At 62.9% G+C, this 13,486-nt stretch overlaps 1 protein-coding gene across 1 annotated transcript; it reads right to left on the bottom strand.

Moving 5' to 3' along the window:
• Positions 1–3,665: 3,665 nt before the first annotated feature.
• On the bottom strand, positions 3,666–13,425 carry Cactin (cactin, spliceosome C complex subunit). Its single transcript, XM_076851533.2, has 10 exons — positions 13,240–13,425; positions 10,949–11,420; positions 9,153–9,248; positions 8,698–8,843; positions 8,080–8,242; positions 7,711–7,825; positions 6,467–6,659; positions 5,474–5,596; positions 5,108–5,385; positions 3,666–5,024 (listed from the first exon to the last, which is right to left on the bottom strand). Exons 1-10 carry the CDS (start codon positions 13,410–13,412, stop codon positions 4,534–4,536), a joined length of 2,250 nt encoding a protein of 749 aa, XP_076707648.1. The 5' UTR covers positions 13,413–13,425; the 3' UTR covers positions 3,666–4,533.
• Positions 13,426–13,486: the final 61 nt, after the last annotated feature.

The raw sequence follows: 13,486 nt of genomic DNA, 5'->3' as shown, positions 1-13,486 counted from the left end.
CCGGGTCCCTGGTCGTCTGGGGGGCCTTCCCCGCGGCTCCCGCGTTTTGTTTTTCAAGGTCTGAGCCCCGAGGGGGCGGGGCGAGCGGCTCCCCAGAGGCCCAGACCTGGGGCCTGGGCCCCGCTGCCAACCAGGCGGGGTCGGGTCTGATACACAGTAGGTGCCTAATATTTATCGTTTTGAGGCCCCTATGGTGGTGCATGTGGAAGTTGCAGGGTCAGTGGGGGAGGGTGACCTGTCCCTCCAACTAGACCCTGGATGAGAAAGGCCCCTGTGAGGAGCAGCAGGGATCCTAGGGTGGGGGCTGGCCTTCCAGAGGTGGCTGTGGTGACGGAGGGAGGCCAGGAGACTGAGGCCGGGCTGGGCGGGCTCCCCAGGGAAACGGCTTGTCACCAGCCCCCAGCCCCACTCAAGGATGGAGGCAGGGGAGGTCTAGGCTGGGCATGGCACTGGAGAGGGCGGGTCCGACAAGCCCTGGAGGGGTCCTCCCTGCCCAGGGTGCCTGCCCTGTGGTGAGGGGCCCACAGCCTGGGTCACCCTCTGAGGCCATGCACAGGGAGGGGCTGGGGCTGGGGGTGCAGGGCCTCCTTGGCCTGAGCTTGCGCAGAGCTTGGCCCCATAGGGTCTGGTGTGTCAGGATGGCCATCTGGGCCCTGACCCTGCTCCACCCATCCCCTAGGCTCCCAGAAGGAGGATGGGCTCCTGCCTGGCCTCCCCTCAGTGTCCGGAAGCCCCTTCCCCGCCCACCGCTCTTCCTGCCTCCGGAGCCAGCCCACACTGAGTGCCTCTGGAGGGCTGAGCCTCTGGGTCTTCTTAAGCCTGGCTCCTCTCTGGCTGGCAGGAAGACCCCTCCACGCCCAGGCACCCGGCAGGCCCCACCCTCTGTAAAGCCCCTCTAGCCCGCACTCATGCCCCCCACCAGGTGGGCCTGCCCTTGAGGATTCCCAAGGCTGGACAAGGAGCTGGACTGGACCCTCCAGCCCTAGGCAAGGCTGGACCAAGGGAGGGACGTGGCTTAGCAGGGCTGCGGGGTGAGACAGGCACTGTGTGGGAAGGAACCTAGAGACCGTGCCTTTGTGGGCTGGGACATGTGGCAGGGGAAGGAGCTGCAGGGCCTGATTTTGGAGGGGGAGAGCAGGAGGCACCACGGACCGGTCACAGGGAGGGAGACGGGCAGGCAATGCTCAGCTGCAATCTCAGCAGCTCAGGAGGCTGAGACAGGAGATTAAAAGTTTGAGGCCAGAGCTGGGGTCGTGAGGCATGCGTGAGGCACTGGGATGGATTCTCAGCACCACATAAAAACAAAAATTGTGGGGCTGGGGATGTGGCTCAAGCGGTAACGTGCTCTCCTGGCATGCGTGCGGCCCGGGTTCGATCCTCAGCACCACATACAAACAAAGATGTTGTGTCCACTGATAACTAAAAAAAAATTAAAAAGAAAATTCTCTCTCACTCTTTAAAAAAAATTAAAAAAACAAAACAAAAATTGTGTCCCCTAAAAACTAAAAAATAGTTAAAATAAATAAATAAATATAGTGTAAGTTTGAGGCCAGCCTTAGCTACTTTGCAAGGCCCTAAGCAATGTAGTGAGACTGTGTCTCAAAAAATAAAAAGGGCTGGGGTGTGGCTCAGTGGTGGAGCACCCCTGAGTTCAATCCCCAGGACCAAAAAAAAAAGATGAGGTAGGAAGAGGGTGAGGGCTGGGGCCCGGGCCGGGGATGATGGAAGGCTGAGGGGGCCATTTCGCTCCCTCTTCCTCTGTCCCCAGCCCAGTGATAACTAGGACAATGTCTCCTCTGGAAGAAGCTGGATGGGGGCCGCAGGACACTTGACTTTCTGCTTCTTTTTTCAGTGCTGGGTTGAACCCAGAGCCTCACTCGTGCGAGGCAAATGCCCCGGCGAGGAGTGGCAGGGTCTCACCAAGTTGCCCAGACTGGCCTCCAATTTGCCATCCTCCTGCCTCAGTCTCCCGAGCGCTGGGCTGACTGGCGTGGCCAAAGCACCTCCTCTCACGGTGCCTCTGCAAGGTGGGAGTAAGGGAGTGTGTCCGTGTGGTGTCTGGACAGGCCCAGAGAGAGGGTGGCCCAGGCCGCCTGTGGGACCTGATGTGGGGGTCTGGGCTCCCTCCACCTCGGGCTGGGGCTGGAAAGCTTCCAGCCTTGCTTGGTCCCTACCCACACGCAGGCGCACAGGAGGCTCAGGCGGGAAGAGGCTCGTGGCCTTGGGGCAGATGGTGGGAAGGAGGCCAGGCTCAGGATGTGCCCCCCGTGGCCACAGTTTCCTGCAGGGAGCAGCTATTCTTAGCCTTGAACATCTCCAGGGGAAGGAAGAGGCTGGGTGGGAGCCGGGGCAGCTGGGTGGGAGCCGGGGCAGCTGGGTGGGTGCAGGACCGCCCCAGGCCCAGCCTGCAGCTGGCCCATCTCCCTGACACACTGCGGGGCCACGCCCCCATAGCGCCCCGTGAGGATCCAGTTCCTTGGCTTGGCATGCAGCCTGTGTCCCTGCCCCAGCTCACCTGTCGCCCTGTCCCCTCAAGGCAGGCCTCGCCCTCTCCTGATGCCACTCCCCCAGGGAGCCCAGTCCTCCAGGGCCTCCTCCTTGGTGCTCCTGTGGCCCCATCTCCCTCCAGAGGCCCACATTCTGGGCCCCCAGGTCAACACCTTGCTAGGACCACAGGCAGGTGTGCCGAAGAGGAACCAGGGTCAAGGACATGGCTGCCGGCACCTGCAGTCAGCCACACCATCAGCTCCGTTTCCACTGTGCTCTGCGCCGAGTGACGCAGGCCAGGGATCACCTGATGGATGAGTGACGTCCAGTGGTCCCCACTCTGCACCAGCTCAGCCTGGCATGGAGGGTGCCCCTCTGAGTGTGGGCAGCACAGGGACGGAGCCCCAGGGCCCACGTGCTGGGCTCATGCCCCACCGTGCAGCTGCCCGAGCCCTTCTTTGCAAAGCAGTCTACGCTCCCCGGTTGGCTTTGAACTTGAGAACCTCCTGCCCCTGCCTCCCAGTGGCTGACTGCAGGTGTGGGCATCCCTGGTCAGATGCACTGGCTGCCCTCAGTGGCCATGCGTGTCATCCCAACAGCTCAGGAGGCTGAGGCAGGAGGATCACTAGAAGTCCTCCACACTCCTGGACGTGGCGAACGCTTGGGGAGGTGCCCGCACCAGGGGGAGCTGGGCACTACAGCTGCAGCCTGGGCAGCTGGAGGCAGGGCAGGCCTGGCATGCCAGGTACCAGGCAGCATCCCTGGTGGGTGCCTGCTGCATGCCAGGCGCTCCCCGTCACAAGAACCACACACAGTCCTGGACATGGCCGGGCATCACCCTCCTGAGAACCCTGGCCTGGATGAGCAACAGCCTGTGACACTCCTTCCTGGGGCTGTGGGGTGGCCACCGCCGCCCTGGGAAGTGGAGTCAGGAGGCCCAGGGACTAGGCGGGCTCCTCCCAGAAGGGCTGCCAGCTATTTTTAGGCACGGTGGCTGTTTGAACCGCCTCGGTTGTGACACTGCACCATGGCACTGGGGATGTCAGAGACAGGGCCTGGCGGGGCGGGGCGGGGCCCTGAGCTGCTTGGCAGCACTCTGCATCGCAGAGCAGCCTCATCCAGACGCCCTGGGCAACGGGCCACGGCGAGGGAAGGAAAGCAAGAGTTCTTCCCACCTAAGAAAATCTTTTTAGAAAACAAAGTAAAATCATCTCCAGGTCAAACAGGTGGCGGGCGGGTCCTGGGGGAGCAGGCCCCTGGGCTGCTGGGAAGGAAGGTCAGGAGTGGGGCTGGGGCTCCTGTCTGGCCCTCAACCACCTGAGAAAAGGGGATGCAGGGGGCACCTCCTGGGGGACTGTGTGGCCAAGAAATGCCACTTCCCAAGCGGGCAGAAACCCACTGAAGCCCTGGACCAGGTCATAGGGTCATCTCCCAGGTGGTGGCCAATGTATCCCATCACTGGGGTGGGGACTGATCCCACAGCTCCCGGGGCCCTGGCTGCACAGCCTGGTCTCTTCTGGAACGTGTGATGGTCTGGCCTCTACTGCAGCCACCCTAAGCATGGCCAGCCTGTGGGAGGGTCCTGGAAGAACCTGTCCAGGGGCTGACTGGCCCTGTGACAGCTTGGTAGCTGGACCTTGCCCCACACCTCCCAGGACCAGCAAGCACCCCCATGTCTGGGCCCCTCTCCTGCTTCCTGCCCAGCTGGACACCTGAGGCCCTGGCGAGGGCTGGTGCCCTGGCATGAGGTGGGTGGCTGGGTGTGGGCTGGCCACCCTCTGCACTTTCCCAGGGTGCAGACTGGCCTCGGGCCCCATGCAGCCTCCTGGACGGGGAGGTCTGAGTGACCGCTGCCAGGGTCCCTGTGGCTCTGAACACGTCAGGACACTGCCGGGTCAGCTTGTCCCGTTGTCTCCTCAGCTCTGAAGCAGATTTTGTGGCGACCCACTTCACAAATGGGAAACAGGTCCAGGGGCAGGTCCGCCTGAGGCGGATGGGGGCTGGCCGTGGTCCCCCAGCCTCCCCCCGCCAGGCAGGGCCCTGCCATCACCGCCGGTAGCGGTAGCGCTTGAAGTGGAACCAGAGCTGGAAGATGCCGTTGGCGAACTGACAGCGGAAGCCGTGGCGGTGCGAGTACTCCCACTCGCGGTTGACGATCTTGAAGGCGATGTCCTCGTAGGGCGGCCCGGCGTGGAAGCGCAGGATGGCGAAGTCGCGGTTGTCGGCGCAGGCCTCCAGGAAGTACTCGGGCGTGGAGCGCTTGTCGATGAGGTCGGGGTAGAAGATGTTGAACTTGTAGCCCTGCACGATCTTGGGCGGCGGGTTGTCGAAGTCGTAGTGCGTCTGGTTGTACTTGTTCCACTCGAAGCCCGTGTGCACGCGGTTGAAGAAGCGCGGCTTGCGCGGCCGGTACTTGTCGGCCCACAGGTAGGCCCTGCCGGTCAGCGGCATCTCCACGCTGAACTGCGCCTCGTCCTGGCCCATGCCCTCCTTGGCCCGCCGGAAGAAGATGTCCTCCGCGCTCTCGCTGGCGTCTCCTGCGGGCGGGGGCTGCGTCACCCGGGCCCAGCTTCCCGTCCCGTGTTCCCTCCCCCTCTGGGCTGCCAGCCCCGCCGCCCACCTGTGACCTGGAGCTGCTGGCGCGACAGCTGCAGGCGCTGCAGGTCCTCGTCGGGCTCCAGAACGTGCGCGTCCAGCGGCAGCTCGTGCGCCGTGAGCAGGCGCGGGCTGTACCTGCCCGCGTCGTAGTCGTCCAGGCTCTGCTGGATCAGGTCCTCCTCCATGAGCACCGCCTCGCCCTCGCCCTCCGCCGGTGCTGCTGCGTCCCCCTCGGGCTCAGTGGGCCCGCCCTCCACGGAGGTCCCCGGTGGCGTGGGGGCTGGCTCCTCGGGCTCCAGGCTGCAGAGAGCCCAGGGTGAGCCCTGCGCCCCCCCCCCCCCCCCCCCGCCCTGCCCCTGCCCCTGCCCGTGCCCGCGCCCACCCCCACCTGTGGCTGGGGGACGGGGGCTCCTGCTTCAGGATGGGGAACAGGGGCCCGCTCTCCACGCCCTGCTCTTGCTTCAGCTTGTACAGCTTCTGGCGCAGCACGTCCTGGTGGCGCTCCCGGAGCCTGCAATAGAGTGGGCAGCCGGGCTGAGGGGACGCCCTGCCCTTGCACCCTCTGACCCGCTCCCAACCCTGCCTCTCTTCCCAGGAATGGAGGCTGAGAGCCTCCAAACCCAAGACAAGGCTTTTGGCCATAAGGATCCTTGGCAGTCGGTGAGGGCAGTGGGGCAGGGAAGGCGCAGGTCCCTGTCCTAGGGCATACAAAAGGGAGTAAGAACTGAAAGGCCAAATCTGGGAATGGTCAGAAGTAGGGCCCAGCTGGGCACAGTAGCCATGCCTGTCATCCCAGCAGCTCAGGAGGCTGAGGCAGGAGGATCATGAGTTCAAAGCCAGCCTCAGCAATGGTGAGGCCCTAAGAAACTGAGGGAGACCCTGTGTCTAAATAAATCACAAAGTAAGGCTGGGAATGTGGCCCTGAGTCCAGCACCAAAAAAAAAAAAAAAAAAAAAAAAGAAGTGGGGGCCCAGTGGGACCCTGATCAGACACATTGGACTTGGAGGACAGATTTGGAGGCGTTTACACAATGATGATGGCAGACAACACAGGGACCAGAAGCTTGTTTACAAGCTGCTGCCAAGCACGCTGGGAATCTGTACACAGCTGCGGAGGCCAGAGGCTGGCGGACGGCAGGCTGCGGGGCCTGTGGAAGGCAGGCAGGGACAGCCAGCCCAGGGCTTCCTGTGACGCCTGACGCCAGGGAGAAAAGGCACTGGTGGCTGGAGCTGGTCAGAACTTGTTAAAGGCCAGAGACAGAGCTGGGCCAGGTGGGGGTCAGAGGCCGACGCTGTGGCCCCAGCGTGTCACCTTCCTGTAGGGCCCAGGTCTGCAGTGGTTCCCACAAGGTCCTGAGAGGGGACAAGGTGGTTGCGCTCACCTGGCCCTGGCCATGTGGGCACGCAGCTGCTGCAGCAGGCTCTCCCAGTAGCCCATGTCCAGGTTGGGCCCGCCGGCCCGGATCTTGCCCTCGATGCCCTGGAAGATGACTTGCAGCTGGCTGTACGTCTTCCCCTTGAACACTGACTGCACGTCAGAGCTGACGGAGGCATTGACCCCCTCCCGGCGCTCCCCTGCAGTGGGTGAGGCAGGGCTGCTCAGCAGGCCAGCCCTGCCCCTGCCTTAGCCCAGCCTTCCCTCCTCCGGGCCTCACTACTCCCACCCTGGCCAGATCCCACCCCAGAATGAGGCTGGAGACAGACAGACGTGGAGCGTGGTCTTGAGTTCTGGCCCTGGGGCCTCTGAATGCCGAGTAGGGGAGGCTAGGCTGTGGATCTTGATCTCACCCAGGTGAGTGACACTGAGTTTGGGGACCTTAGCCTGAGTACTCTGATGGCTCCAGTTTGCAGACTTCCTTCGACACACCCTTCAGGACCACATGGAGGCTGGGCCTAGCAGCCAGACTCCAGGTTGTGGTTTTGCCAGTTCTAGCTGTGTGATCCTGGGCAAGTGGCTCACCCTCTCTGGGTCTTATTTCCCCCCCCCCCCCCGCAGAAAAGTCTTATGGATGACACTGCACCCTGGCAGGGAGAGCCACCCATGACAAATGAGCCCCCTATTCCGCATGAAGCCTGTCAACCATTTACCACAGGCTGGGGCCAGGTACAGTCCCTCCTCACCAGCTGGAAGCAGCAAGGTGCTGCCAAGACCAGAGCCCCACCGGCCCCACGGTTCCCGCAGTCCTGTGCACAGTGGCCTCCTCTTGGCCTCAGGCACGCACAGGCTCTGCCGTCGGCGTCTGGGTACCCCGCGCCTGCCTCCCCAGGTCCCCACGTGCACTCATGGGGGCCTTCCCTGCCTGCCGGGACCAAGGTGGCCTCCTGTAGCAGTGCTCCACAGGCTCCCCGCACCATGCCACGCGGAGCCAGCACACAGCTGCAGGGCACACGGCAGGGCAAGAGGGAACGGCCCAAGCCCCCTGCTGATAGGCAGAGGGTCAAGAGGCCACACGGGACTGGACAGGGTCTAGAAGGACCCCAGGCCCTCTGGCCAACGGACCAACGACTTGGAATCAGCAACTGGAGACAATTCACTGTGCTCTCAGCAGCCTGGACTCCAGGCCCGGCACTGTCCCAGGCAGAGACAGTGCTGCTGCAACTGGGGCAATGCTGGCCCTGCAGTTACCTGGCCCCTTGCCCGAGGCCTCTAGCTTGCGGAGTTTGGAGATCTCGTCCTCGGTGATAATGGTCATGTCCCGCCAGAAGTCCGCGTTCTTGCCCTGCTCCAGCTCCATGTACACCTGGCGGAGGGAGCCCCTCAGTGGCCGCGTCATTCCAGGGACCCTCCAGCCCTCACGGCCATGACAGCCCTCTGCCTCCGCCGCTGCCAGTGGAGGACACGGCTGTGCACCCAGCAGCCACAGCAGCATCCGACAGGCAGCGGGTTTGGAAGTCATTCCTGGATAAGGTCCCACAGGGACCTGGGGAGCAGGGGACAGCGTGTCCTGAGGGAGGAGGGCGGGAGGGCAAGCAGGGAGGGCGCGGGGCCGCGCACCTGGATGTCCTCCAGCAGGTCCTCCATGTCGGCCACCGTGAGGCCGTTGAGGAAGGTGTAGGGCTCATGCATCTCCACGGCCAGGTCATCGTCCTCGGCGCTGATGTACTTGGCCAGCAGGTCGATGGGCTTCGCCCGCCCGTCCCGGATGCGGATCTTGGAGCTGGTGGGGTCGGTGGGGTCAGTCAGAAGCAGCACAGCCTCCTTCCTGACCCTGGGAGAGCTTCCGGCAGGAGGCGGTGAGGGAGCAGCCAGGAGGCGGCGTGTGCCCTGAGGAGCAGGCAGGATGGGGGTGGCTCTGAGGGCCTCCTGGGCTGCCCTGGGCCTGGCTTGTGTGAGGTCTGCAGCAAGAGCCGCAGAAGCCCTGAAGCAAAGGCAAGTCAGGGCTAGAGGGCAGCGGCCACCACCTCCCCCTGGCTTCAGCTCTGCTCCCACAGGGACATGTTCGAGGAGCTGACCTTGGCCTAGCCCCATCTGAGGGGGGAAGAGGTGAGGTCACCAGGAGCAAGCCCCTTGCTGAAGCCTGTGTGGCCAAAGTCCCGTTTCCTTGTCTGTGAGGCACATGAGGGACGGCCCAGTGCGCTCGTGTGGGAGCAGGCATGGCCGGACGGCACCTACCGCAGCTTGGCCTGCTGCAGGTGGAAGTGGTCCTCCTGCTCCTCCCAGGTCTTGAAGTGCTCCGCCTCCTTCTCCCGCTGCAGCAGCTCCAGCTCCTGCTCCCGCAGGGCCTTCTCCCGCTCCCGCTCCAGGCGCAGCTGCTTCACCTGGAGGCCGCAGGCCAGGGGCAGAGGCCGCAGTGGGTGGGTGGGTGGCCATGCCAGGGGCCCCTGCTACCCTCTCAGGTTTGATCCTGGGCCCCCTGCCCTGAACACAGGGATGGCTCCAGAGAGACCCTGGGCCAAGAGGTCCCCTTCCTGCTGAACACCCAGCAGCTGGGAGTGATCAGGGACACCTCAAAGGAGCACCTGGACCCTGCTGTGTGAAGTCCAGCCCCCGGACTTCGCAGGTAAACTAATCAACCTGGCTTGCCCACACAGATGAGCCGGCCTGTGGGACCAGCCCCAAGCCCGTACCTTCTGCAGCTCCAGCCGATTGTCCTCCTGGATCCTCTTGTTCCGCTCCTTCAGCTCCTTTTCCTCCAGATGGCTGATCCCCTTCTTCTCCAGGGCCTGGAGAACCAGCCAACCACTGAGCACAGACACCACCTGCCCCGAGCCTGTCAGCGTCCCCCACGGGCAGCCCTCACCTCTGTAACACCACCAACCCGCAGAAGCACCTGCCCTGCAGAGGAGAGTGCCCGGCCAGGGCGGTGCATCCACTGATGCCACTGTGTGCCCAAAGCCAACCCAGTACCACATGGCACACAGGACCAGGGTTACCAGCAGCAGCAGCAGCTCGTCCACTGAGCTGCAGACCAAGGGTGCTGAACTGACCCCCTGCCCCCACAAGAGACCTGCAAGCAGCTCTCAGGGCAGGGAGCCTCGGCCGGACTCAGGTAACGCGGAGTCAGCCGCAGAGGCCCGTGGAAGCCAGGACTCGGTGCACCAGGATTCCTCACCACACGTGGCAAGGTCAGAGGCAGTGACACAGGGACCAAGGACCCTTGGATTGCGACATTGCCGGGGTCACCAAAGGGAGAAAGCAAATGGTTCCCCCAACTCAAACCCAAAGGGTCACAGGGCACGTTGAGGATATGGTTCTCTCCTCCGCGTCCCTCTCACTTGATGGAGGCGTGAGGGTGCAGACTCAGCATCTAATCAGCTCTGTCCCCGTGGCCCCAAACCCTCTAGTATCATCTAACAGTCATGACTGTCCAAACCCCAGGGTCCCAACACCAAGAGAGGGTGCTCAAGATCCCCCCGGCACTCAGAAAAACACACTTCCAAACGCCCTGGGGCGGCCTGGCTCAAGTGCCCCCTCAGGGGCATGCCATTCCAGGGACTCTCCAGCGCGGTGGCAGTGACAGCCCTCTGCCTCCACAGCAGCCATCAGAGAACACGGCTGCGCACCCAGCACCAGGGGCAGCATCTGGCCAGCAGCAGGTTTGGGAGCAGTTTCTTGATAAGGGCCCACAGGGACCGGGGGGAGCCAGAGGCCAGCATGTCCCCTCTGGAAAGGGAATATCTCAGCTGGGATCTGAAGGACCGGAAGGGCCAGCACGGAACGTGACAGGGCACTGGTGGGGGAACAGTGGTGCCAGGCGGCTGAGGCGCATCCTGCACCATGTCCCTGCACTGGCGGGAGCTGCTCTGGGTTCAGTCCACACCCTACACTGGGACCGTGGGTTTGCCTCGTGCAGAAGACGTGCAGGTGCGGGAGCTGAGACAAGGCCACCTGCTGTGACTAGGCTTCCTGGTGACTGTGTCCTCCCAGGAGAGAAGCTCAGGACAGAGACAGGAAAGGAAGGTCAAGTGAAAACACAGGTATGGGGATGTCGTGTGACAACTGAGGACAAGCCAAGGGCCGCCAAGGGTCTGCCAGAGAGCTCGTGAAGCCAGAGGGACAGGGAGGAACCTCGCGAGAGCCACCTCTGGCCTACAGCATGGCGAGAAAGCACACTGAGGTGTCAGCCTCATGGCCAGGGAACGAAATGACAAGCCACGGCACCTGCAGCCATGGAACATGCCTGCACAGTCCCCGTGGTGGGAGCTGGGGTGCGTGGTGCACGTGTGTGCTGTGTTCTCCAGGACATTTTAAAACAGTGCCACTGGGGCTAGGTGGAGCTCGGTGGTTCAGCAAGGCCCAGCCTGTGCTGCCTCCTGCTGGGTTCAATCCTAAGCACCAAAAAATGAACGAAACCATCCATGCATCCTATCTCAGCTCCGCCCAGCCAGGGAGGACCAGGGCCTGCAGGGCAGCCGCGGCTCACCTTATTCCAGATGAAGGTGCCCAGCAGGTTGTTGTCGCCAAAGGGGTTGTCGGTGTTGGTGTAGCCCATGTACTCCTCGCCCCAGCCCATCTTCTCACGCTTCTTGCGCTCTTTGGCCTCCTTCTTGGCCAGCCGCCGTGCGCGCTTCTCCTCGGGGGTCTCGAAGGCCTTCAGCAGCTCCTCCTGCTGCTTCCGCTCCTCCCGTAGCCGCAGCCGCTCCTGCAGGCTCTGCTGCTGGCTCAGAGCTGCAGCCATTGCCCCAGGACTCTGGGGGCGCCCCGGGGATGCTGCGCTGGATGCTAAGGAGCAGGGGGACCAAGAGCGCCGGTGCCCATGGTGGGTCCATGGGCCCTGCGGCTGCTCCTCCCCAGAGTCAGACTGCGAGGACCGGTCCCGAGAGCACCATCGGGGTGCAGGGGGGCTCCGGCTTCGCCTCCCTGGGCGCTGCCACCGTTCTTCCTCCGATTCCGACCTAGGGAGAGCGCAATCAAGGCCCGCTTGGTGCCCGCTGCTCATGTCTGCTGGGAGCATGCTGCTGCCAGGCACTGTCCCCAGTTCTGGAGACACAATAGTGAACCAAACACTGACACGACTTCCTTCTTGGGCTGGCTACCCAGGGTCCTACCCCAAAAACACACACCCCAGCACATTTAATACACAGTGACGAGAACCGCAAGAGCAGTGATTCAGGGGACTGCAGGTTAGACAGGTCAGGGGCCTCTGAAGTGGTACCACACAGCAGAGGCCTCCAGGAAGTGGGAAGAGAGCTAAGGGGACATGTAGAGGAAGAGTATTCCGACAGGAGGAAGAACAGGGGCAAAGTCTCCGAGGAAGAAATACACCTGGCATTTCAAAGATCGGCAAGGAGGCCCTGCCCTCTGCCAGGAGCCAGAGAGGCTGAGGGGGGCGGGTGCAGGGAGAGTGGGGGGTTGGCTGGGCTGCAAGGGTGTGAACCAGAGAACCCAAGTCGGCCACGGTGTCCAGGGCAGGCCTGCCCAGTGGAAGCAACGTTTAGGACGGCAGGAGTCAACCACGGGGTCCCAGGGTGGTTTCTTTAATGTCCTGGGTCTTTGAAGGCAGGGAACCACCACTAAGCACTTTTTTTGTGTGTGAAAAGCTTTACCTATTCAGCTCTTGTCAAAAACCCAAACTATGAAAACCAACCATCTTGGGGGCTTCGAATATTGACTACAAACTTGATCATGTTATCTCATCGTGAACGACGTCAACTCTAATCACGTGTCTAACGGTCAACCACCGTAAGTGACTCAAACACCAGACCACAGTACAAGAAAAAGACCAAGTTCGTGACAACAAGGCTGACCACTGTGCTTGAGCCAATGCTAAGTTGAAGCTCATTTAAACCAGGATCTTACTTAAGCCCTGGGGCTTCAACCTGACTCAGAAACTTTGGTGCAAGGAACAGGATGGTAAATATCTTGTTTCGACTGCCACACAGACTACGACACAGCACCCCGTGGCCGCGTTCCACCAGAGCTGTGTCTCCCCACACGTAGGTGTGAACTTCGTGTGAGCCTCACAGTTCAGGGATACACAGCTGCTGCTCTTGGTGTAGACTACCCCTGGCCCACCTCCAGGTCAGCTCTTCCTTTACACTGTGGCTTGGATCTTCCTGGAAATCCTGGGTGGCAATTCATTTACCAAACTCAAAGGGAAGGCGGAAAACAGCTGGAGAAGCCCCGTGGAGACCTCCAGGGCACAGATGGGTCACCTTGGGCCCCAGATGGGCAGGATTGGCCCCAGCATCACAACCACCTAGAGTTGGGCCAGTACTGGGACCCAGGTCTGGGTTCACTGCCCTTCTTCTTTGTGCCAGGTACACTCATGGCAGTCTGGTCAAGCGCCCATCTCCAGAAGAAAAGGACTGTGGGCCCGGGGAAGCTGAGGCCTCGGCTCCGGAGTCCACCGCGGTTTTCCCCTCTCACACTCCCTCACTGGTAAGGGTCATGGCCTCTGCGTCTCAAGTCCCTCCCGACTCCACGCACTTTCCCACTATGCCTCCCCCAGGGCAGCCGTCTTTCGGGGACGATTGGACCACCCACCCTGGTGCCACTCCGGCCAAGCCCCTCAGTCCCGGCCCGCGAGTCAGGGGTAGTGTCACTCCCCTACTCCAGACTCCCCCCGGCTCCCGTTTCCCACAGCGACCAGCTTCCCGCACGCGGGCTCTGCGCGGCGCGGCCTCCTGCCAGCGCGCAGCCCCTCCCGCGGGAAGCCCGCCCCGGCACCTCGGGGTCTCCCAGCTCCCGGAGCCCAGCCCGCGGCCGTCCCACCTGCGCTCCCGGCTTCGCCGTCTCCGCCTGCGCCGTCGCTCGTCCTCCCGGCGCCGCCGGCTTCGCCGCCCATGGCTCCTACTCCGACTTCGGCTCCGACTCCCGCTCTGGCTCCGCTGCCTTCGGCCCCTGCGTCCCACGGATCGCGAGCGCGAGCGTGTGTCTCGACCCATCGGCGGTGGCGGCGGCGCAGACGCAAACAACCGGGCGCGCGCCGGGGCCTTCCTCGGCCGCGTCGCGGGAGGGG

The sequence above is a fragment of the Callospermophilus lateralis genome, chromosome 1 (assembly GCF_048772815.1).
Source record: "Callospermophilus lateralis isolate mCalLat2 chromosome 1, mCalLat2.hap1, whole genome shotgun sequence".
NCBI lineage: Eukaryota > Metazoa > Chordata > Mammalia > Rodentia > Sciuridae > Callospermophilus > Callospermophilus lateralis.
Note: the sequence above shows the minus strand (reverse complement) of the source record. Positions and strands in the feature narration are given on the sequence as shown.